The 24,856-nt window shown below is 33.2% G+C and overlaps 1 protein-coding gene across 1 annotated transcript in view; it reads left to right on the top strand.

The window, feature by feature from the left end:
* LOC126879685 (integumentary mucin C.1-like) overlaps window positions 1-24,856 on the top strand; it is a 68,744-nt gene that overhangs the window by 25,625 nt on the left and 18,263 nt on the right. The window contains exon 3 of the mRNA XM_050642869.1: window positions 5,534-5,843. Coding sequence (XP_050498826.1) covers window positions 5,534-5,843 — 310 coding nt within the window. The remainder of the gene's footprint in view (window positions 1-5,533; window positions 5,844-24,856) is intronic.

Genomic DNA, 24,856 nt, shown 5'->3' with positions numbered 1-24,856 from the left:
ACTAAACTTTAAAAATTTTGGTTTTTCGACAATTACTTAACATTTCAACGTACGAATTGCTCCAATAACTTAGCGTTTGTAGAAGGACTCAAGACGAATCTAACGATGTATACCTCATATCCGGGAAAATTCGAATTTTTAGGTTATAGGCTTCATAAATATGATAAAATCTATTTCCTGTGGGAACAACGGTTTCGAAAGCTCAATAATTCCTGTAATAGCTTCAGTTATCATACTTGACCTTAGATCCATCAGATACTACTGGTTAATACGTTTCAAACTCATGTTTACTGATCAAAATCGGTTAAGCCGTTTAGAAGTTATTAAGATACAAAAGTATAATCCAATTAACGATTATTCCCCAAATGGTTTATGTAGTTGTAGTGGTTACGACGCTAAATTTGATCTGGCAACGGGCAATCCGACTTCATTTACCGGCCATCTCAATATATATTTTTTTTCAATCTATTTCGAATAGAAAAAAATCTAGTATACATTCGATGGACACTAGATCATTTGGGAGATAATGCAACAAAGGTGACAATTTATAAAGCTTGACGTGTAATAGAGGAACATTGCATTCAACTTCATACATTTAATTTGTAAATACCTTTGAAAAACTCATGATACAAGAATAAAAAACCGCTAAACGCCGTAAAAATGAGTGGCGCATAAAATATTCCAGCTACAAAAGATCTGATATGAATGTTACGTGGCGCGAAAATGGATTTTCATTTGATGCAAAACAAAATTTTAGTTTTATTTTAAAATATTTTTCCATAATATTTGCTAAATTTGAAGTAAACGCGCCACAAAAGAGTTTCAAAATTCAAACTGTATCAAAGTTACTCTTTTGTGGCGCGTTTACTTCAAATTTAGCAAATATTATGGAAAAATATTTTAAAATAAAACTAAAATTTTGCATCAAATGAAAATCCATTTTCGCGCCACGTAACATTCATATCAGATCTTTTGTAGCTGGAATATTTTATGCGCCACTCATTTTTACGGCGTTTAGCGGTTTTTTATTCTTGTATGTTTTATACCTACCTATTTTAATAAACATGACGATATATTTTAATGTTTGAAAAGTGTAAGACTGAAAAGTAAAAAATAAAAAAATTAGAAAAAAATATTTTTTAAGAAACGCTTTTCTTTAGTTACTGAAATTAAAAATATAAAAAAATCAACTAAAAAGGAAAAAATAAAAAAAAAATGAATAATCTAACACATTCGTTAAAGAAAAGCGTGGAGCGTGGGGCGAAAACCGTTCACTCGATGAAGACGCGCCACGCTTTTCTTTGACGAATGTGTTAGATTATTCAATTTTTTTTTATTTTTTCCTTTTTATATGTTTTTTGTATATTTTTAATTTTAGTAACTAAAGAAAAGCGTTTCCTAAAAAAATTTTTTTCTAATTTTTTTATTTACATATAAAGAAGCACTCCACCTATCCAATGCACTTTACAGAACTGAAATCGGATTATTTAAACAGCCTCGGCAATGTTTTAAAGTTATAAACAATTTTTTGGCTTATAAACAAATTAGTGCTGTGTCCAGGAGGGGGTGCTACGGGCTCCTTTATTTAGATGGACTTACCTAAGTTTTTTTTATGTATTTTGACCCGTAGAACACGAATTTTTTGGATAACAGTTGATCCGGATGTCGGTAAGATTGTTATAAACAAAGAACTTGAGGAATTGCATAACATCGATTTTTCGCAAAATAAAACATTTTTTCGTATTTGTTGGGTAATTCTAAGCAAAAAATGTTCTGACAAGTTTTTTCATAGGATGCATAGTTTTCGAGATAAACGCGGTGGAACATTCGAAAAATTGCAATTTTTGAACGAGAATAACTTTTGATTAAAAAATAAAATAGCAATTCTGCTGACAGCATTTGAAAGTTAAGTCAAATTATACCGGTTCTAATTATTTGTAAAGTGAGTTCAAAAGTGAGTAAAGTTCAAAACATTGAATAACAATAAGCCAAAAAATTGTTTATAATTTTAAAACATTGCTGAGGCCCCTTAAATAATCCGATTTTAATTCTGTAAAGTGTATTAGACAGGTAGAGCACCTCTTTATATGTGAAAAATTAGCCAACTTCTAAATGGTCTACTTTTTGTTCAGAAAGATTTTAAAAATTTTTAACTTTTTTAAAAACATACATTGCAAAATTATTAAGCAAAATGTATTAGGTCGATTTTAATGAAATTTGGTAGACCATTTAAGTAAGTTATAAGAATTTTCTAAGCGAATTACTAAGGTTTCTTAAGTGCCACCAAAGTGGTTAAGAAATATTAAATAACAGGCGTATTTTGCCCCCTTATTTTGTATTTATTGCTATATTGTAGAAAAGGTAATACCTTAAGACATTTTTGACCAGTCTTATATCATACAAAATTCAATTATCTTTTATTTTATTTCTCTACGACTTTGTTCCAAAACGAACCGTTTTAAAGTTATAAGCAAAGAAAGCAGAAAAAACTCGATGTTTTTCGAAATTTTTAAATATTTTAATTTTTTTATTAATGTTCCGGGCATATTTGAGAAGGAGCATAAGTCAATTATTATTACTGAAGGTGTCACCTAACTGTATCTGCAAAAATCCGAATGCTACCTCTCACATCCAAAAATACACGTTTTTTACAGATTAGTCCTGGTCTACCTCCCTCCAACTAAAACTTCATTTTTTTATTTTTATTTTTTTTAGGTTGGATGCAGTCACTTTAAAAATTTCAAAAAATTCACATGCATAATTGAGACTTTTACAAAACATGTCTCATTTTTTATCGACTCGTGGGTTGAGTTCACCTCGCCTGAAAATGCATTTTACTTTTAAGCGGATGAGTTTTTGGAGATGGCTGCAGGTGTATTTTTTTGTGTATTTTATCAAAATAGTTATTTTCCTAACTAGTGCGGAAAGTGATACTTTCACGCACAAGACTGCCGTTGATCCGAACGACGCGATAGCGGAGTTCGGGCAAGCGGTCGAGTCCGGGGAAGACACTTTCCGCATGAGTTAGGAACAAAATTTTTTGTAGGGCCGTACGTTTGGAAAATGCCACAAAAAATAGAGTCATATCAATTTTTATTTAGGAGTGAAAATACACAAATTAATTCTTTGACAAGGTTGTCAAAACCAAACTTTCAATATAATGGGTTACCACGACGACGATATTGGTTTCCATGATGATGATTTAAAACCATTGTAATTGTCTACTGATTTGACTTTAAAATATGTCAAAAAAATTTTATTTCATCTAATTATTGCGTTAATTTCGTTAAAACATGAACACAATAAGATACATTTGAAATAAATTAGTAAATAATATCTAAATATTAGTTTATTGCATGTATTATAGTACATTAGTATATTATAATGTTAATAATAATTAGTATATTATAATGCCGTATTAGAAGGTATTCTATTTTCCGCACGCGAGAAAATTTACTTTTACGCACGCCGTGCGGAAAAGTGCAACTTTCGTAAACGAAATGCGTGCTAGAAAGTGGCTTTTTAAGCACGGCCGTAGAAAAACTGTATTTTTATTTTTTTTTTCTTATTTTTCCCTAAGGTGCGCCACTTTCGAAAATCCGAAAAACTGTTTTTAGGGGGTTTTGGGGGTTTTCCCCATTTTATAGACTTTAAAATAGATTAAATGAAAATTTTATTTAGGCTTTAATATATAATTTGAAGTAACTAAGTCCTTTAGGACATTCAAAAATGGGAGAAATACTTTTGAACCCCCAAAACGCACTCACGCGTTTTTGGGAGGTTTGAACGTGTTTTTCCATTTATAAATGTAAGGGACCCAGCTATGAAAAAAATACATCAAAATATATATAACCTATAAAGGGGAAAAGGCGAGGGTTAAAATTGTTAAGTCTTATTTTTTAATCTTTTAATTTATTATGGTGAGATAAAGTTAAGTCTTTTTTTTAATCACATATAACGTAACATTCTGGGAGTAAGGACATTCTTTATTAGTAGCCTTCACTAGCTGGTATTGAACGATATAATATTTTGATATTAAGGCCATCGGTACATAATTCGCAAATATTTTACGGCTATCCCTATTTTTTCTGTCTTTACACGGCAAATTACGTGTAATAACATTCACACTGGTATGGATATGTAAACATTACTAGAATGTCATTCTACTTGACAATGTCATCATTAACTTTAAAGAGATGGCTTTCGAATGTTCTTGGATAACTGTTATTTGTATAATTGCAAATTATTAATTCAGTTAATAAATGTGATAATTTTTCACTAACTATGTATGTATTCAGTGATTGTAATAATTTATATGTAGAACAAAAATTAACACTCAATCGAGAAAAGAGCGAAAGTGTTAAAGTGATTTTTTAATAATATATTGTTACTATGGAACGCTTACAATTTTGAACATCTTTAACAACAAAATACTTGGATCACAGAATATATCCTGATGTATTCTCTGCTTGGATCTTCCATAAATAATAAACAATAAATAACTTTTTATTAAGTTCACGTCTTAAATCAATTTTTTATCAAATACACTATCAATATTAAATACACTATCAACAACTCAAAATATTCCCGATGCCATATCAAATATGTTCAATTTGCAATTTATATAAATTTTGCAATAAATTGTTTTTGTCTTGGCTTTTATGTCTTATGTATGTATCTATACTGTACATATATTGACGATTTATCTAATTTTAGTAAATTGTAGTTGTTATTTGTTATTGATATTATGTTTTCTTTTGACTGTATGTAAGCTTTGTCCATAAAATTGTAAAAATTTTCAGTGACAGTAAAGCATATTTCTATTCTATTCTATATTTAAAACTGTCAGTGTCTTGTCATCATATTCTATTTGACTTAGTGCGTTGTATGACAAAGATAGCGAATGTTCGATTTGGAAAATATCACCACGGACACGGTGTTCATTTTTTTCTAATCCTGAAAAAACTAATAAATATTTTTTAAACATTTAAACGCAGAATGAAAGACTAAATTATTATCGAGGGCCGAAACTCCCTTAGAATAAATAAAAAGTTTCTTTTGAATGAAATATTTGAAATTAAAAATCACACTACATTTTCTCTTAGTTTTTCACCCCTGTAACTTATTAAAATAAATATTATAGAAGTTTTCAGGGACTTGCGGCCCTCCGTAAGAACGTAATCTTTCATTCTGCGTTTAAATTTTTCAAAAATACTTATTAGTTTTCTCAGGATTCGAAAAAAATTAATCCCCATTTGAATTGCATTGCAGCCGAAAATACGTACCCATCCCCTTAAGAAAAATTAACTATTTATTTATGGCGTCCTAACTACTGTAACATAAAATATTAACAAAAACAACTACAAACAGTTTCAATGACAATGCCGTCGATAAGTACTTCATGTACGGCAACATTGCCGATGAGAGCTGATTAATTTAGCTAGTCATTAACAAAAAATGTTTATATTGGCAGTGTTAAGTCGTTGCGGTCATAAGTTATTACTAATTGACTATATTAATGTAATTTTTTTAGAACACCCGCCAGCACCACCAACAGATCCAACCACTGTTAAACCACCCATTACAACAGCCACTACACCTAATACAACTTCAGCTACTACACCCGTCACTCCTACTACTTCTAGCACTAAATCTCCACCTACAACAAGTGCAACCCCAACTACTACAAAATCGACTACCACAACCACAACTATTAAAACGACAACTACTGTAAAACCGCCAACTACTGCAACCACAACTGCTACCACTGCCGGTCCGCCTGTTACAAGTACTACAGCAAGTCCTGTTCCGAATCCTACTGCAAAGCCAGAGCATAACAGGAGGTGAGTATTAAGTTTTTTTTAAATATGTATGTCTATATTCTTTGCAGCTTTAAGGTTTCACGCAGTCGATGTATAATTTTTAAAACTTGTGTTTTTTAATTGTCATGTTTTCAGGAAATAAACCATAGTTATTATGAGCAATAGCTTGCCAACCATGTTAAAGTTGTATTTTGTTCCTAATTGGTTCATTCCTTGCATCTCTGCTTCCTTATGTTTTTTTTAATTAAGTAACTTACAGTAAGTAGTATAGTTTTAGTGATTTATTTTAAATTCAATGTTGCTTTTGAATTATTTTTTTAACCCTTAACTACAGACATCCCAATATTAGCACGTAATTACAGATCCCCGGTATTTTTTACCGGTCATCATAAAATAGAGTCAAAATATAAAGTCAATAATAAAAAACAAAAAAAAATTACATTATGAGTTTTTATGGAGTCTCTAGATATGGAAAAAATGGTAAAATGAGTGATTTTGATAATATAATACAAGATTTTTGAAGAATATTCTATTAAACCAGAATTTTGGTAACATTTTTGGTCTATCGAAACAAACAGCCATAAATGTTATGAACAAAAGTTTAGACTTTTTTTTAACAAATAAACGTAACATAGAATCACAAAGGAAACATAAAATAGCATTTACAATTTTTACATCCATGAGAAAAAATCTGCAAGGGGTAAAATTATCACAGAATTAAATGGCAATTCCATTTTTGCAAAGAGGCCTCAAAATTTTTATCGTCAAATTTAACCTTCATTGAAGGTCCAGGATGACTTCCACAGTCCATTTCTTTACTTTTTTCCTAAAAACACAAAAATAATATAAACATTTCAGATTTACAAATATAGTACTCATATAAAAATACTTACTTAACACAGACATCCGGTAATTTTTACCGGTTAAGATTTTTGATGTGTGCTAGAAACGAAAATATTGACAATATACACTATACGCTTTGACTAGCATTGTTATACAAACTACCCGAGAGGTACAGAGACACATAAACTTGTAACAGGTGAGGTTACCATGAAATCCACATTTTGCGAATGCCCGCCGGTAAAAAATACCGGATCTCTGTAGTTAAGGGTTAATTAACTATTAATTCCGAGTGTGTACTTTAACGAGGTAACATCGCTTAGTGTTTTGCTAGTACTTATAGTGTGTTTTTGTGAAATTAACAAATTACAATTAATTAGCAAATTGGTGAATTATTCAAAAACTTGGCCTGCTTCCAGTGGCGTAGGCCTACCAAATATGTATTTTCGGAAGAGAAAATATATAAAAACCTAACTAATACCAACAAATAATTAAACTGTTCGTCTACTTTTGACTGCAAGGGTAGCGACAACCAAATTAGTCTCCCTACAGTTCAAACTTTCAAGATGTCACAAAATATTCAGCAAACTTCTACACCAACTTCCTCATATGCAACCGCAACGAAATAAATTCCGAGATCAACCTTCCCGAAGCGAGAACAAGCCATAGTATTACATGCCGATGAAAGTCTAAAATTGTTCGATTATATCAAGGCAGTAGGTGACGCTATTGGTCCCAAACAAATCTTATTTGCATCCAGGATATCTAATAACAGAATATGTATCTATTTATCAAACTCAGAACTCGTTGACAATCTTTTAAAGTCTCATCCTATGTTAACAGTAGGAAACTCTGTCATGAATGTCCGCAGACTAGTCTCTCCCACAAAAAGGATAATAATATCCAATCTACCTCCATGTATCCCACACGACCTTGCAGAAAATGCCATAAAAGATCTTGGGCTCTAACTGGCCTCCCCCGTCTCATTTCTAAGAGCAGGCATCCCTGGTGATGAATACTCGCACATCATGAGCTTTAGAAGGCAAGTCTATGTTTATACCTCTGATGACAACTTCAATCTACAAACTTCATTAGTTATCACATTCGAAGGAATTGAAAACAGAATATTTTTGTCCTCAGACAAAATGGAATGCTTCATATGCAAGATGTCAGGGCACATTGCCTCAAACTGCCCCAATCCTCCACCCAATCATATAACACCCCAGACTAAGTTGTACATACCAACCCACGCAACAGATCCCACACCACAACAATCTCCTATAGAACCCGCAACACCACCACATATCCCTACTTCAGAACTAAACAATGCTACACCCTCTAAAACGCCCGCATACAAACGTGGTCACTCTGAAGTCGAAAGCACTAGTGAGCAGACCGATATTCCCGATAACACATCCGTCACAAATCCGTCCGGGGATAACATCATGCCTCCCCCTAGTAATGATATTAAGAAACCAAAAAAGAAACCCAGAACAAGTTCACCCTCAGAACGTTGCCTTTCTGATTTAACAAAAGACTCTATCAAAGAAGCCTTTAAGAAAACCCCAGAATCACTGGATATTCCCCCAGAAAACTTGATTGCCTTTATCGAAAACACTTTTGGCTGTAGTAACCCCTACGCTGAAGCTCTTAAGTTCACAGAAAATGTTCCAGGGCTAATTTTTAACATTCAAGCATTGCACCGAGCTTGTCAGGAGAGGTCTACGAAAAGTAGGCTAACCCGTCTAACCAAAAAACTGAGAAAGGCCTTGAACACTGATCCAGAAGACCCCGAAAATATGTCCAACCCAAAGCTTTCCTCTGATCATTCCGAAGACAACTATAATTCTGATAGTTCAGAATCATCCCAATCTTCTCAAATCAGCTCTTATTAATACTAGCATTATGTTTAGACTAATTCAGTGGAATTGTGATGGTTTTTATCCCAGACTAGAATACTTACAAAAACTTATATCGGACTGTTCGCCCAATTTTATTTGTCTCCAAGAAACCAATTTCACCAAAGCTCACCACCCTTGTCTAAAAAACTACACCAGTTACAACTTTTTAAGACCTACACACCTAGGAGCAAGTGGAGGCTCGTCTATTTTTGTTTCTAACGATATCTTCCATCAAGAGTTTGATCTACACACAAGCTTAGAAGCGATTGCAATAACCGCATGGTGTCCCAACAAAATAACAATTTGTTCTATATATATTCCTCCAAACTATAACCTATTCAGTACAGAACTAAAAGATCTCATAAAACAACTCCCAAACCCCTTCATCTTAGTTGGAGACTTCAACGCCCACAGCACAACATGGGGCTCCCAGCGCACTTTTGGGAGAGGAAAACTTATAGAAGATATCATAAGTAACTCCATCATCAACCTCTTGAATACAGGGAGCACTACATATTTCCACATCCAGTCTGGAACATCTTCCTCCATAGACCTAAGTTTTTGCGATCCTGGAACTGCTCCTATGCTTCAGTGGAAAACACTAGATAGCTTATACGATAGCAATCACTACCCCATCCTAATCTCAAGTCATATCACAGAAACTACAGAAGTCAAAACCAAATGGAAAATTACCGGTGCAAATTGGAGTTTATTCAGCGATACTGTTGAGGACCTTTCAAACCAAGTAATTTTCAGGGAAAACATCGACGATGCCGTAGAACAATTTAAAAATTGAATCCTAACTGCAGCTGACCAGTGCATAGGTAAATACACTATTAATTCGTCAAGAAAGACTGTCCCGTGGTGGAATGACTCCTGCAAACTAGCAGCAAAAGAATACAAGAAGGCTCTTAATAGATATCGCAAAACCCGTAGCACTGAAGATCTTATTTATTTTAAGAAAATGCGTGCAAGATCTAAACGAGTTCTGAAGGAAAGCAAAAAAGAATCGTGGAAAAAATTTGTGAACACCATAACTTCAGATACCCCTCCCGCCCAAATGTGGACGAAAATCAAACAAATGAGAGGACTAAACGCATATCGAAAAATACCCGTAATAACAGATGGAGATAACATCATTACAAATGATAACCAAATAACAGAAACGCTAGCCAAATATTTTCAAAACAAAACTAAGTCTGAACTCTCCGTTCCGTACCCCACAAACCACTCGCCACCTATCCCTATCCAAACTAGTCCAATAAACCTTGCCTTCACAGAAGAACTAAATTTTGCAATATCATCAATGAAAAACTCGTCTGCAGGTCCTGATGAGATCCCATCTATTTTTCTCAAACATCTACATACAGCAACCCTCTCGAAGCTGCTCGCGCTCTTCAATAAGATATGGTTTAGCCAAAATTTTCCGAGTCTCTGGCGGCAGTCGCTTACCATACCGATGGTATGACTCATCCTCTAACGCTCCTAACGCCTACAGACCAATGTCACTAACATGCACAATGTGCAAACTACTAGAAAAGATGGTAAATAAACGTTTGCTTTGGTTTCTCGAAGAACACAATCTGATAGATGTAGCACAATCAGGATTCAGACCCAATCGAAGTACGATGGATAACCTGGTACTACTACAATCAGAAATAACCGAAGCTATAGCAAACAAGAAGGATGTCATCGCAGTTGCCTTAGATATAGAATGTGCCTTCGATACAATAAACAGAGCTGCTATCATCAAAAAGCTTGAGAAACTCAATTTAACGGGTAACATTCTCTCCTTTATAAAGAATTTCTTACAAGAGAGATCATTCAAAGTGGTTGCAAATGGGAAAACATCTTCAACGTATATCTCACAAAATGGAGTTCCTCAAGGCTCAGTTCTGAGCCCCACACTTTTTCTTCTTAGCATTAACGATATAGGCTCTCTCGTTCTCCCTCCAGTAAAATACTCTATATACGCTGATGACCTCGTTCTTTACTGCCAAGGTAAAGTTATAAGGAGCATATGCTCTTTACTGCAAAATACTCTTAACAACTTTCTAAACTGGTGCGCCAAAATTGGAGTCAAATTTTCATCTAGAAAATCCAAAGTCATACACTTCACTAGAAGACATCACACTCACCCTTCTACACTTCACCTAAATGGATCCCCTCTTCAAGTGGTTGATAAACACAAATTATTAGGAGTAATATTCGATAAAAGACTTACATGGAGAGATCAGATACAGAACACAAGAACAAACTGCCTAAATAGAATCAATATCTTAAAAACTTTGGCTCACCATCAATGGGGTGCAGAAGAGGAAGTCCTCTTAAGAATTTACAGAACCTTGATTCGCTCTAGCTTGGATTACGGAAGCATCCTCTACATATCAGCGTCCGACACTCAGCTTAAAAGCCTGAATACAATTCACAACACTTCCTTACGCATTAGCCTTGGAGCATTTAAATCAAGTCCTTCTGAAAGTCTCTATATTGAATCTTCCGAACCCCCACTTTTTATAAGACGGCAACGCTTACACTATCTTACTTCTCTAGAGTATCTGCTAATCCGAAAAATCCAGTCATTAAATTAATTAATACCCCCCACCTTGTTCCAGATAATACTCACCCTCGATCACATTCCTTCTCACAAATTTTAAAAACTCTGCTAAAAGATACAGACCTAACACTCGCAACTCCTGTTACTACGTCCAGTATTCCTCCGTGGACCAAAAAGCTACCTACTGTCGTTACCAGCTTAAATCAATACAAAAAAGAAGAAACGCCCAGAACTATCTTGGTACAGAAATTTCAAGAACTTATACATACACAGTACTATGACAAGATTCTTTACACAGATGCCTCCAAAGAAGAACAGGCCGTCGGTTGTGCCGTTACCACCTCAAATACAACAGTAGCATCATATCGACTTTCTCCCAGATGCAGTATACACACAGCTGAACTGTACGGAATACTTAAGGCATTAGAGTTGCCGACTACTAACGAGAAATCATTAGCGATATGTACAGATTCTCTCGCTGCGATTGGTTCAATCAAAAATATATACTCCTTACATCCCATTGTACAGAGCATCCACAAAATCTGCCAACAACAGTCAAAACAATGGTATTTCAGTAACCATCATCTGGATACCATCCCATGTTGGTATCAATGGAAATGAGAGCGCTGATCAAGCAGCAAAACAGGCCTACTCTCTTGAAAATCTAGAAAACATGCAACTTCACCAAGATCTAAAGGCTAAAATCAAGAACAACGTATTAAGCACTTGGCAAACACACTGGAACATGCAAAATACAAAACTACGCACAATCCAACGAACTGTTACCTCCATCACCATGCCCCAAATGAGCAGAAAAGACAGTATTATTATCAGAAGGCTCAGAATAGGTCACACTCGTCTTACACATGGATATCTGATGTCCTCTGAAAATCGCCCTCACTGTGAACATTGTGATGAGAGCCATTAACAGTCCAGCACATATTACTGGAATGTGTCCAGTACAGAGTTCAAAGAGTCCACTACAACTTTCAAAACAATTTAAGTGACCTACTCGGTTCTACAAACATGTACAGTGCCATAATTTGTTTCCTAAAAGATTGTCAGCCTTACTATTTAGTGTAATTGTAATATTAAGTTGTAACTTATACAAACACAAACTGTAATTATTGTATGTAAATAATATTGTAAAATTTTGTACCAGTGTCAATGGCCATTCGTTGCCGAGACACTTTAATTTAAATAAATAAATAAAAAAAAATTAACTATAAAACACATAAAAATAATTTAAGTAAGTTTCCATAATTCGAAAAAATGTCTCGAATAAAAGTTACATACTTATTTTTACGTAAGGAATCCAAATCTGCAATAAAAAATGGGGACTCCTATTTAAGATTTTAAAGTAACCCCCACCCCACCTCCGTGGGTGGTCTTGTTTGATGTCATTCGCTAGATGTTTTAAAAATATTGAACACGTATTTTTTAGTTTTTTGATCAGATGTTCAAAGTTAAAAGTTTAAAGTTACCCCCCACCCTTCTCCGTGGGTTTCGTGTTTGGTATCATTCGATAGATTTTTGAAAAATATTGAACACTTTTTTTTTGTTTTTGATCTGACGTTCATTTGGCGAAATATTCGGTTTTTTTGTCAAATTTTGTGACTCGCCCATTTCCTTACGCCCCACTCAAATCATCAGATTTTTGAAATAGGTATACACTGTTCTGCAAGTACTTAACTTATCTTATCTTACCGACTCCATTTAACGAACTCCCCTGTATTAAGAGTTCATATATGGTAGAGGTACATTTACACGGTATTCTCCTTTTCATGAACATTTTTCAGTGCGTCACAAATTATAGAAAAAAAGGTAAGTCCGTGATAATACACATTTATGACATTTATTCTAACGTGACATTTTTGTTAAATCTGACAGTTGTCAAATTTTATTTTCAATTTGGAATAAAACCAAATCAATTGTGTCTATTGCATTTATAAAATGGTATTTTCTTTCATTTGTATAGTCTTATAAATTGTACAGATTATATTGATAATATTATTATTTTATTTAATAAATAATTCTTTTTTGATTATGGCGCCATCTATCGACAACTAGAATAATCACCGAACTAGAATAATTACCAAAGTATTCAAAGACGTGCCTTTTTTTCTGTCACATACAATTTAATGCGTTAGAGAGAAATCGAAAAACTGTGACGCACTGAAAGATGATCATGAGAAAAAGAATACAAGGTTTCTCTCCATGTAATTTTCTGACGCGCTGGAGTAACTGCAAAAATCCCCGCTTGGGCTATAAATTAGGCTCCCCTACCATATAGCTATAAATTAATAATTTTGATATAATATGTATTTTCCACGTCGATCGATTCTAAAAAATATTCAGACTGATCAAATCTTTCAAAAGACATAAAGCTTCAGACTCCCTATATTTAGTAATTTTTATTGATCGAACTCGACTGCATATTGAGCGAATATTCTGCTTTTTCCATGAACTTTTGATCCATATAGTTTAACATCTTTTTTGGTGGAAAAATATACAGGGTGTTAGTAAATAAGTATGAAAAATTTTAAGGGCTAATTCTACATGAAAAATTAATACCAGTTTGCTCTATAAACATATGTCCGCAAATGCTTAGTTCCGGAGATACGGGGCGCGGGGTGTTGAAATTTTTATTTCAAACTGCCAATTTATTTATTGCTCTAAGACCAGTTGAGCTATGAAAATGAAATTTGGTGAGTTTTAGGAGGTAGTTATTACTAATTTTTTGACATATAATTTAGAATTTTGTATTCATCATTGGCGCGCCTACGGGCAATGGTCTGAATTTTCTTAAAGAAAAAAATAGTACGCCACTGAGATATTTTGAATTAAAAATTATTTTTAAATTCCACGTCTAATTTATGATAAAAAACCTTTCTTGCCTTTTCTTCATATGATGCACCGTTTTTATGCAGAAAAATAAAACATGTTGGCGCGTATTTTTCATTTCTTAATACATCATCAAGAACTATCCAATATAATAATACTAAACTACAACAGAAAATATTAGTAATAAGGTTTCAACTAGGTGCAAAGCTGCAAGAAATGTTTAAAATGATCTCCTTTATAGATAACAGAAGAATTTTATATTCATCATTGGCGCGCGTACGGATAATGGTCTGAATTTTTTGAAGAAAAAAATAGTACGCCACTGAGATATGTCAAACTAAAAATCATTTTTGAATTCCTCGTTCAATTTACGACAAAAAATCTTTCTTTCCTTTTTTTCATACGAGGCGCCTTTTTATACAAAAAAATAAAACATCTTCACGCTTACCAAGTATTTGAGGTAGTTTCCATATGCATAGAAACTTAGTTCAAATACTTTGTAAACGTTAAGATGTTTAATTTTTTTGCATAAAAACGGCGCCCCATATGAAAAAAAGGCAAGAAAGATTTTTTTGTCGTCAATTAAACGAGGAATTCAAAAATAATTTTTAGTTTGACATATCTCAGTGGCGTACTATCTTTTTCTTCAAAAAATTCAGACCATTACCCGTACGCGCGCCAGTGATGAATATAAAATTCTTCTGTTACCTGTAAAGGAGATCATTTTAAACATTTCTTGCGGCTTTGCACCTAGTTGAAATGGTATTAGTAATATTTTCTGTTATTGTTCTAGTTTAGTATTATTATATTGGATAGTTCTTGATGATGTATTAAGAAATGAAAAATACGCTCCAAGATATTGTATTTTTCTGCATAAAAATGGTGCATCATATGAAAAAAAGGCAAGAGAGATATTAAAAATAATTTCTAATTCGAAATATCTCAGTGGCGTACTATTTTTTTCTTTAAAATAATTCAGGTCATGACCCGTAGGCGCGCCAATGATGAATACAAAATTCTTAATTGTATGTCATAAAATTCGTAATAACTACCTCCTAAAACTCACCAAATTTCATTTTCATAGCTCAACTAGTCTTAGAGCAATAAATAAATTGGCAGTTTGAAATAAAAATTTCAACACCCCGTATCTCAGAAACTAAGCATTTGCGGACGTATGTTTATAGAACAAACTGGCATTAATTTTTCATGTAGAATTAGCCCTTAAAATTTTTCATACTTATTTACTAACACCCTGTATACCTCATTTTACACATACATGTTCCTCCAATTGGGATTGAACTGACCGACAGTAAAAATCTTAGAAATATTACTATCTATCTCAGGGGTGGGCAAAGCGCGGCCCGCGGGCCGCATGCGACCCTTTTTACATTTTTTATGGCCCTCGGAAAAAAGTGAAATATTTTCATTTAAAGAATGATTGTTTCACATCAACCTATCGCGGTCAATTATTTGGGTTTCCGATACAGAGTTTTGAAACATTATTAAAAAATTTGTCACTGGAATAAAATGTTTTCTTAAAACAAAATAAAGAATTCGAAGATACTGCAAAAGCAAATTTTATAATTACCCAAAAGTTAATTAAAGTGAACAAACCGTTCTCAGATGGCAAATTTATAAAAGATCGTTTGTTGAAGCAAGTGGAAGCAAGTTGAAGCAATTTTATGTCCAAAAGAAGATCACGAATTTTATCACGAAGAACTATCGTTCTGAAGACTTGAATTGATGAATAATAATGTACAAAAACAACTAAATTCATTTTAGAAGGTAAATTGATGTGGTATTCAATAATAGGGAACTTGCATAAAATTTTAAATTCGAAAAAAATGTTATAAATCACAACAGAACATAATTTAAAACATGTATCAAAGATTAAAAAGTTTTGTTTGGCTTTCGTTTGGGCCCTAAAGATGATTAAAAATTCAAATTAAAACAGGTGGTCCAAAACGCGTCGTGACGTCATTCGTTTAAATTATGTTTACATTCTTCCAAAAAAGTAAACAGAATTTCAAATTAGACATGATAAACGTCAGTTATGTAACCTTACAAGTGTTTTTGATCGTTTGAACTATTTTAAAATGACTAAAGTTTATCTAAACCAAGGCCAGAAAACAAAAAAAAATATATAGATTTTAAATTTGTACTTGTTATTATGAGGTTTTAAGAAAATCTGATTTTTAAAGGAAACTGAATATTATTATGCAATAAAAAATGTGCAAGTTCCCTATTAGGTTTGGCATTCGTTTTGACACTGACACTATTAAATGACATTTAAAATAGTTCAAACGATCAAAAACACTTGTGAGGTTACATAACTGTACTTTCTACTGACGTTTATAATGTCTAATTTGAAATTCTGTTTACTTTTTTGGAAGAATAAGTTAAACGAATGACGTCACGACGCGTTTTGGACCACCTGTTTTAATTTGAATTTTTAATCATCTTTAGGTGCCAAACGAAAACCAAACAAAACTTTTTAATCTTTGATACATGTTTTAAATTATGTTCTGTTGTGATTTATAACATTTTTTTCGAATTTAAAATTTTATGCAAGTTCCCTATTGCATTGGATGAAAGTGTTGATAGAACCGAGACAGCTCACTTACTAAATTTATTCGAGCAACTAATACCGATTTTAATATTATTTATGAAGAACCATTATCAATGAAATCAATCCATGAAATCTCTAACAACTGAAAAGAATATTTTTGAAGTAGTCAGAAAATATGTGGAAAATTATAAATTACTCCTTAACCAACTAGTACGAGAAAACTTAAATATTATGTTCATTAACAATTTCCAGAACATTATTTATTATTTTTCACTGCGTCATCAGCAGGTATTGTGCACAAATATTTTGCAAGTAGACAACGTCATTTCAATTATTGTAACTAATATTATTCATTTTTTTTTTTTCAAATTTATTCGTTCTATTCACGAGAATTAAATCATCGTGAATTCGTAGCATTTTTGGGAGAGTTCATTTCAATTTTGAGAGAGTTCATTCATTTTCAATCATTACATAATGTAAGTACCAGAAAATAAGTTAAAAGTTTACAAAGAAGAACTTTTAATTTGCTACGGTCCTCAAGGAATTTGAAAATCATTTCAAAGATTGTGAAGATAAATATATCATTTTACTTATCACTTGTCAGAAATAATTTTTCAGTTCAAATTGATTCCGTGCCAGTTGACAAGGAAGACACATATGTAAAAAAGAAGATATTTTAGCATTTTACAAATCTTTATGTAGAACATTTGAAAAATTTAATAATTATTATTGAAAGTTTGTAAATAATAAATAATATGTTTCATAAATATTTGTTTATTATTTAATTCTTTCAAAGAGAGCAAAAACAACGAAGGGGATCTAAGATTTTTTCAAGCCTATATCGTTGTTTATTTTTATTTATACAGTGTGTCGCATTTAAAATGAAGACACCCCTATATTTCAGCTATCAAAATAAATACAGATTTGAAATTATTTTGCAGTCATACAGGTTGATGTTTCACAATTTTTAAGATAGTCAACTGAAATTTAAATTTTTAAACGCGGTCTACTGCGAATCCATAAACAGGGTAAATTTTCGATATTTTGCTTAGCGTTAGAGATATCAGAAAAAGTTATTTGGAAAATTTGCTCCAAATATTATTGTAACCCCACATACCAATAATACGTCTCGATCCCGCATAAGAAAAAAAAGTTGATTAATATCAAGCTGAAAATTTGTTAATAGCTTAACGGTGTCTAGTCGGACAAACTTTGATATATGGGAACACTGGAACAGGGGAAGTTTTAATGGTGGAACAGGTTAAAAATTTGGAATGTCAGACTACGAAAACGTCAGATGTATTTTGTCAGACTGAACTTCCAATTGATTTGTTGCCCTTTCATTAAACTCCCATGCAAAAATCAGACTGGTGTGCAATTACCAACTGGGCATTTTAATGAGTGGAACACGAAGAATATGTCAAATGACAGAAATCATGTTGGTTAGTAATAGCAGTCTGATTTTTGCATAAGAGTTTAATGAAAGGGTAACAAATCCATTGGAAGTTCTGTCCGACAAAATACATGGGACGTTTTCGTGGTCTGACGTTCCAAATTTTTAACCTGTTCCACAATTAAAACTTCCCCTGTTCCAGTGTTCCAATATATCAAAGTTTGTCCGACTAGACACCCTTAAGCTATTAACAAATTGTCAGCTTGCTATTAATCAACTTTTCTTATCAAAGTTTGTCCGACTAGACACCCTTAAGCTATTAACAAATTGTCAGCTTGCTATTAATCAACTTTTCTTTGGTACGAGGGGTCCAGACCTACAAATTTCATGATAAAATTCCTTTTAGTTTTGTCAGTATTTGTAGTTAGGATCCTAAAACCTACAATAAGGAACTTGCACTAAAAAAATTTTTTGCATAGAATTGTTAATTTATGTTTTAAAATGTTATATTCAAAATATTACGTCTTAACAATGAATAGTGTACCTACAACATCTGATCAAAGTTCCGCGCCTAAAATTTCCGTTTCAACTTTCACAGGCCACTCGTATCATTTGCCCGTTCGGTGGGCTATTGCATTTAATGCAGTTTGCCCATAAATAAATAATATAGTTGAAATATCTTGTTTTACTCTGTGGCAAAAATGATTTTTTCTGACAGGCAAAATATTAACATTTTATCTCTGTTGACATGTATCAAAAAGTTCTTTTTTATGAAATTACTTTTGTCGTTTCTTGTGTTGAAGAACAAAGAAGAAACAAGTAACTTAAAAATAAACAAAACTTTTAGTAATAAAAGTAAGAGCAACTAAAAAGTATTGGTGCTACCATAGCATGCGGTCTACAGTCGGGTTTCTACTATAGCTTGCGGTCTACCGAGGGATGCGGTGTAAGTATAAGCTGAGATGATAAAGATATTAACTTGTAAAATTACAATAATGATTCTTCTTATTTATGCGTATTATTAACTTTGTAAAGAAGGATTTTGTTGGCTATGTACACGTTCTATCGGTACGTCTGCTAATCACCATAATCTTTTCTCAGAAGGCTTTGAACACAATAATGAAAGGCTCCAGTAGGTACTAATAAACATAACAATAAAATATAATCTTTATTATAATGCAAATTACACCGTAATCTTTTCCAGGTTATACGAAATCCTTCGATTAGAGGTAGGTAGATCAAACCCATGGGGTAAACCGTATACTATAATATAATGGTACCAAACTATTGTTATAAACGGTTTAAACATGCTTATTAATAACTCTTACTTATTTGCCTTCACACCTCGCATTTCTCCAACAGAATAGCTTTCACTACTTTTTATAAAAGTTGCCACCATGAAGACATCAACGGTAGCTAAGTTAGTCAGATTGACCTTTTGAAAAACCCTCGTCCGTCATATTATGCGTTTTAAACTCTTTACAAAGTAGCACTCAACTTTATCAATTTCAGTTTAAAACTAAGCTGATTTTGGAACTACTTATTACAATATATAAGATGAACATAAATAATACCTAGGAATTTTCCATTAAAGACGATTTAAAATGTAATATACCCGTGATACCTACCCTAATCGCGTTGTTTCCGACTGCTAGGCCGGTTGACCGTGGCCCGTGACGTCGAACCAATAGAAGGACGTTCAAGAGCCTCCTAAGATATTTGAATTTTATAGCATTTTCAAAGCGTCGTAATTAGCGTACGGGTTAAAAATATTTGTGTTTTTCGCATGCAAGCGTTTTAAGATCATGTTACCTTATGTTTTTTAATATCATTTTCATATTTAAAAATTTATGCAGGTTCCCTATTGGCTGTCCCGAGATACATCTCGGGCCAGCGTTAGGATCTGGAGTAGAAATACTGAAAAAACTAAAAGTACGAATTTGGTCATAAAATTGGGTATGTGGGGTTATAATATTTGGAACAACTTTTCCAAATAACTTTTTCCGACATCTCTGACGCGAAGCAAAATATCGAAAATTCACCCTGTGGATTCGCAGTAGGCCGCGTTTAAAATTTACATTTCAGTTGACTATCTTAAAAAATGTAAACCGTCAACATTTAAAATCTGTATGATAGCCGAAATATAGGGGTGTCTTCATCTTAAATGCGACACACTGAGTGACGTTTGCATCTATATAAGCACGGAATTTCCTTTCAAATATATAAGTAACTAATAGTAATGTGAACGAAAATAGATATTTTGAAGGGGGGTGGGGGAGATAGCATGCCTGAAGTAACAAATTTTGCGGCCCTCAGTAATAGAGCAAAAACTTTTTGTGGCCCTTACCACGAAAAGTTTGCCCAAACCTCTATCTGATACTTACATAATGCTGCCCTCTAATAGAAACTTGTAAAAAATTATATTTATAGAGACAATAGCTACAAATTTAAATACCTAGACCAAATTAATGACGTCGGATGTGCACTCTTGTCCCCCTCTCCCTCTGTTGTATATCATCGTAACAAGTCCCTGTCCATCTCGTATTGGGACCGTGCAAGTTCGGAAAAGCGACACCTGGTTTCATAGCTCAGCAACATTTTTAGCACTTTGAATTATAATGGCCAATTATATTAGTCCTGGTTGCTGGATAATTGTCAAGGCCATAGCCCAAAAAAATATAAGAAGAAAAAGTAAGATGAGGTTATGTTATTAAAAGGTAAACAATTGTATGTAGTAAATAAAATTAGTTATTAAACTTCAGTACTGCAATATTGTGGAGCAACATATAATTTTTCTTCTTCAATGACAGTAGGTATGAAATATACGTCAATTTGACAATTTTAATTGACAATATGAATTATTTAAGAAAGTTGCAAGATTTCTCCGCTATTCGCACACGATCATTTCTCATATCCCCTCCAAGTACTTGTACACCGCGAATACGCCGTACTTTATGGATGCTTTAAGGGTTTTTATGGGTTGAAGTTGAATTTACATGTATTTGTTGTTTTCTTGTTTGGTAATTTTTTTATACCCTAATCTTACTTCTAAATATATTTTGTTGTTTTAATTCTATCACTTTTTGGGTGTACCTTCGGCGTGTCTGTTATATCTAATATCATTAAAAATAGTAAAATTTAGCCTCATGTATTTAACACTAATTTAACATTACACTTGTAATCAGACACTATCAGTTACAGCCTCCATATATTTTAAGCAATTAAAATTAAAACATTCCTTACAAAAATTATTACCTACCAAACAATGTAAATTCTACTGATATTAAATCTGAAACAGTATAAAAGTGCTAAATCTTTTTTCTTTAATTCATGTTTGGTAGTAGTTGTGCTGCGATTCCTTATAGTAGGGGAGCCTGGAATGCTAAGTTACTAAAGCGTCATGGAAACCTATTGGGTTGTGAAGATTAGGTCCTAAAACCAAAAAAAGTTAAGTTAGGGTATAACTTTTCCATTTTAGGGGGTCAGTTGTTGAGCAGGTATTAATTCTCAAAAGTGTAAAAAAACGTGACATGGAAATATTCGAGCGCGTCAGACATTCGTAGGGAATGTTAAGTGAACCCAAAAAGTGTCCTATTCAAAGGTAATATGATTTGGACGGGACCAAAAGTCATGGCCGATTTTTGAACATGAAAAAAAAGCGACCTTGAAATACTCAGCGTGTCATGATTTTTATAGACGGTTCAGCTTGAAGTCCTATTCATCCTTAATGATAATCAGACATTTTTTTTGTTTTTTATTTAATTACTGGATGTAATACAACAATGTCTTATAATGTGACGCAAAAGTAAACGATAGTGACAGTATTTTCCAGAAGAAGCGGAGTGGTAAATACAGTTCTCAGCAGTTTACACTTTATACAGGGTGTGTCAAAAGTAGCTGGACGGTCGAATATTACGCGAAATGAACATCGGATAGAAGATTTATCGAATCTGCCAAGAACCTATCGAATTACACCAAATTACACCAACCTCTGGAGGCAGGGTACGGATTAACTTTAAAAATATTAAATAGGGACCCCCATTTTTTATTGCAGATGTGTATTCCTCCTGAAAAAATAAGTAACTTTTATTCGAGACCTTTTTTCGAATTGTGTTATAATCACGAAAACTCAGTTTTTTTTTTCGATTACAGCAGATTTAGGGTGTTATTTTAATTCCTGCATATTTCTTTTCGTTGTGTTCTACAACTGTTTCAGTTTTAGTTTCTTCGTGTTATATCTCATTATTTACGTCTACGATATTTCCTGTACACACATTTAAATCAACATTTAATGCTGTCGGTTTTTAATTCTATTTTTTTCACGTATAATGAATATAAACAAGATGTAATAAATCGAAGTTCAAGAAGCTGTTGAACATTATTGTTTAACCTCAAATATTCATAATTCATATCCGAGAATTAAACAATATATCTATCACTCATTCGAATATATTACCCGAATTTGTTATTGTATCCAAGCATGTGCGGTCTGCTAATTTAGTTGATAATTACAAATCATAAACAAAATATTTTGAATATTGCACACAAATGCTGATGTGTTTAAAAAACATCTCTGTTCATTATTAAAAACATTTTGTCGTGTGTAAAAGTTAACTCAAATATATTTTCAATAAAACCACGTTACAGAGTGAGGGAGAGAATTTATTCGCCCGGGAAGCTGGGTGTGTTAATCAACAGTGTTAAAACAGTGGTTTCGAATTCATCCTACATTCTACATCCCTACAACTCGACGAAGATTAGATTGCTGATTCTATTCATGGTTCTTTGAGCCTGATTAGAACCAGCGACCTATGGTACTTCAAACTAACCGCGGAAGATAAACAGATGTATCCAGTTATCAAGTGCCCAGATAGCGTGCTCTTCAATATCCATTATAAACATGGATACCAGACCTCATTGTATCCTGGATACCAAAAACAGCACTTGTCCGGTTATGGGAACCGTAAGGAGCGACTTTTGGAAAGGGTCACTTCCTGAACCTTTCACCAACTTGCATTGCTCAGACAAGAAATATCACACTTCTCACCACTAGCAAAGGAGTAGAGAAATCCGTTGCTGGTTACCTAAAAGCTCCAATCACTCCCGCCGAGGAAATAGTAATGAGACCACGTCGTAAGCAAACTCCGATCTCCAGTACCCGCATTGACATACAGGGGGAAAAACTCGGTCAATTATTCCTAGATGAGGATAAACTTAATGACGAATTAAATACTAATACATTATTCTAAATGGGAAATAAGATACAATTTAACTTAAAAATTATTATTATTATTTATTATTTCTTATTTCCCATTTCGAATAATAAATTACATAAATGCCACAAAGACATATGTAGCTTCAGAACAATATTAAAATACTAATCAATGGCGAACCGTTAGTGGGTCTCATTGGCAGTCACTGGTGGTCACCGGGGCCATTACTACGATAATTGTCATTGGACTAATTATTTTCTGGACGTACTGTCGGTCTCGCTCCGTTCTATGATCGTACTGTCGGTCTCGCTCCGTTCTGTGATCGTGTAAGACAAAAAAGCGGAGTGATGATCTCAATTTAGGCTCATTAGTGCGCTGAAGCAGCTATTTTCCTCCCACATTCCTGACTTTTATTTAAACGTTTTTTTTTATTGGCTGTGGATTGCTTGATCCATTCAGCCACGATAGATAATAAATTTATTACTGTTTACTACAATATCTCAAATATAATAAAATTATGTACATATGCACACATATAATACTTATGCATGCACATTATGGTGGAACGAAAGGATAGGAAAATTTTTTTTTTTTTCAAAGAATTTTCTAATAGCACTCGAAAGTGGCCTTTTCATGTCTACAATAAAACTACAAAATATTTTTGTTCTAGGTTTACATCTTGAGGTGCCGCAAGAGCATTGAAAAGATAGTTTTTTAACAAAAAAATACAGAAAGTTTCAAATATTTTATATATTTAATCTGGTGCCATAGCTAACATTTCTTAGTCAAATTGTTTATAATAACAGTTAACATTGCTATCATTGCTCTATATACACATTGCTATAAGATTTCTTTAGTTACACTATTCCTCTTGATACTCCAAACATTGTTTTTTTGTCTCAAACTTGGGCATAATCTTTTGAGAAGCAATATTTGCTCTAGCAAAGTCATTTCTTGCTTCTAGACGACAGACACTAAGAGATGACTCAGTCACGAGCTTTATGACTCTTTCCACTGCCTGTGTATGACAGGGAAAACACTGAAAATCCACACACTGCACCTGACAACTAGGGTCTCTTGCTTCACTTATATACTTTAAGTCCTCGTCAGTTATATGTTTTGTCATAGGAGGTTCAGTAATTCCCTCTTCCGTCCGGTTAATTATATCAATGTGGTCATTGGCATTAAAGTTAAGCTTCGGGACAACAAAGTTCCTTACACCATTTATGAGTTTCGATCTTGCCTTAAAAAGTCGCCGTAGACTTAGCTCCCTTATGTGTTTTCTCTTTTTACATAACATGGAGAGAAGCATATTTTCTGGGTGAGAGAAGTAATCATTCCTTTGAACTACTGGATCAGCTATTTGGAGATGTTCCTCACAAAGATAACGTGAAAATTTGATGAGTCCCCATAGATGTTTTGATCCATTTACACAAGATGGTTTTAGTTTGATATGATATACACCTTCATCACATGCATAGTTAAAGTTTTCAGATTATCTGAAAGGTTCTCTGTTTGCAACATATAACCGAAGAATGTGATTGGCCAACGTAAGCCATCGTGAATTAGCTAATTTCCCAGGGGTTTTGAAAGAAAGATCAGAAGGACATACAGATCAGATTGCTTTGCACATTTCAAGTAAATATTTTCGACTTGTCGAAACCAAAAGACTCCATTTTCAAACAAATAAATGTTTAAAAATAATAAAATCTTTGGA

The sequence above is a fragment of the Diabrotica virgifera genome, chromosome 2 (assembly GCF_917563875.1).
Source record: "Diabrotica virgifera virgifera chromosome 2, PGI_DIABVI_V3a".
Lineage (NCBI taxonomy): Eukaryota > Metazoa > Arthropoda > Insecta > Coleoptera > Chrysomelidae > Diabrotica > Diabrotica virgifera.
The sequence above is the reverse complement of the archived record's forward strand: the minus strand, read 5'-3'. Positions and strand labels throughout refer to the sequence as shown.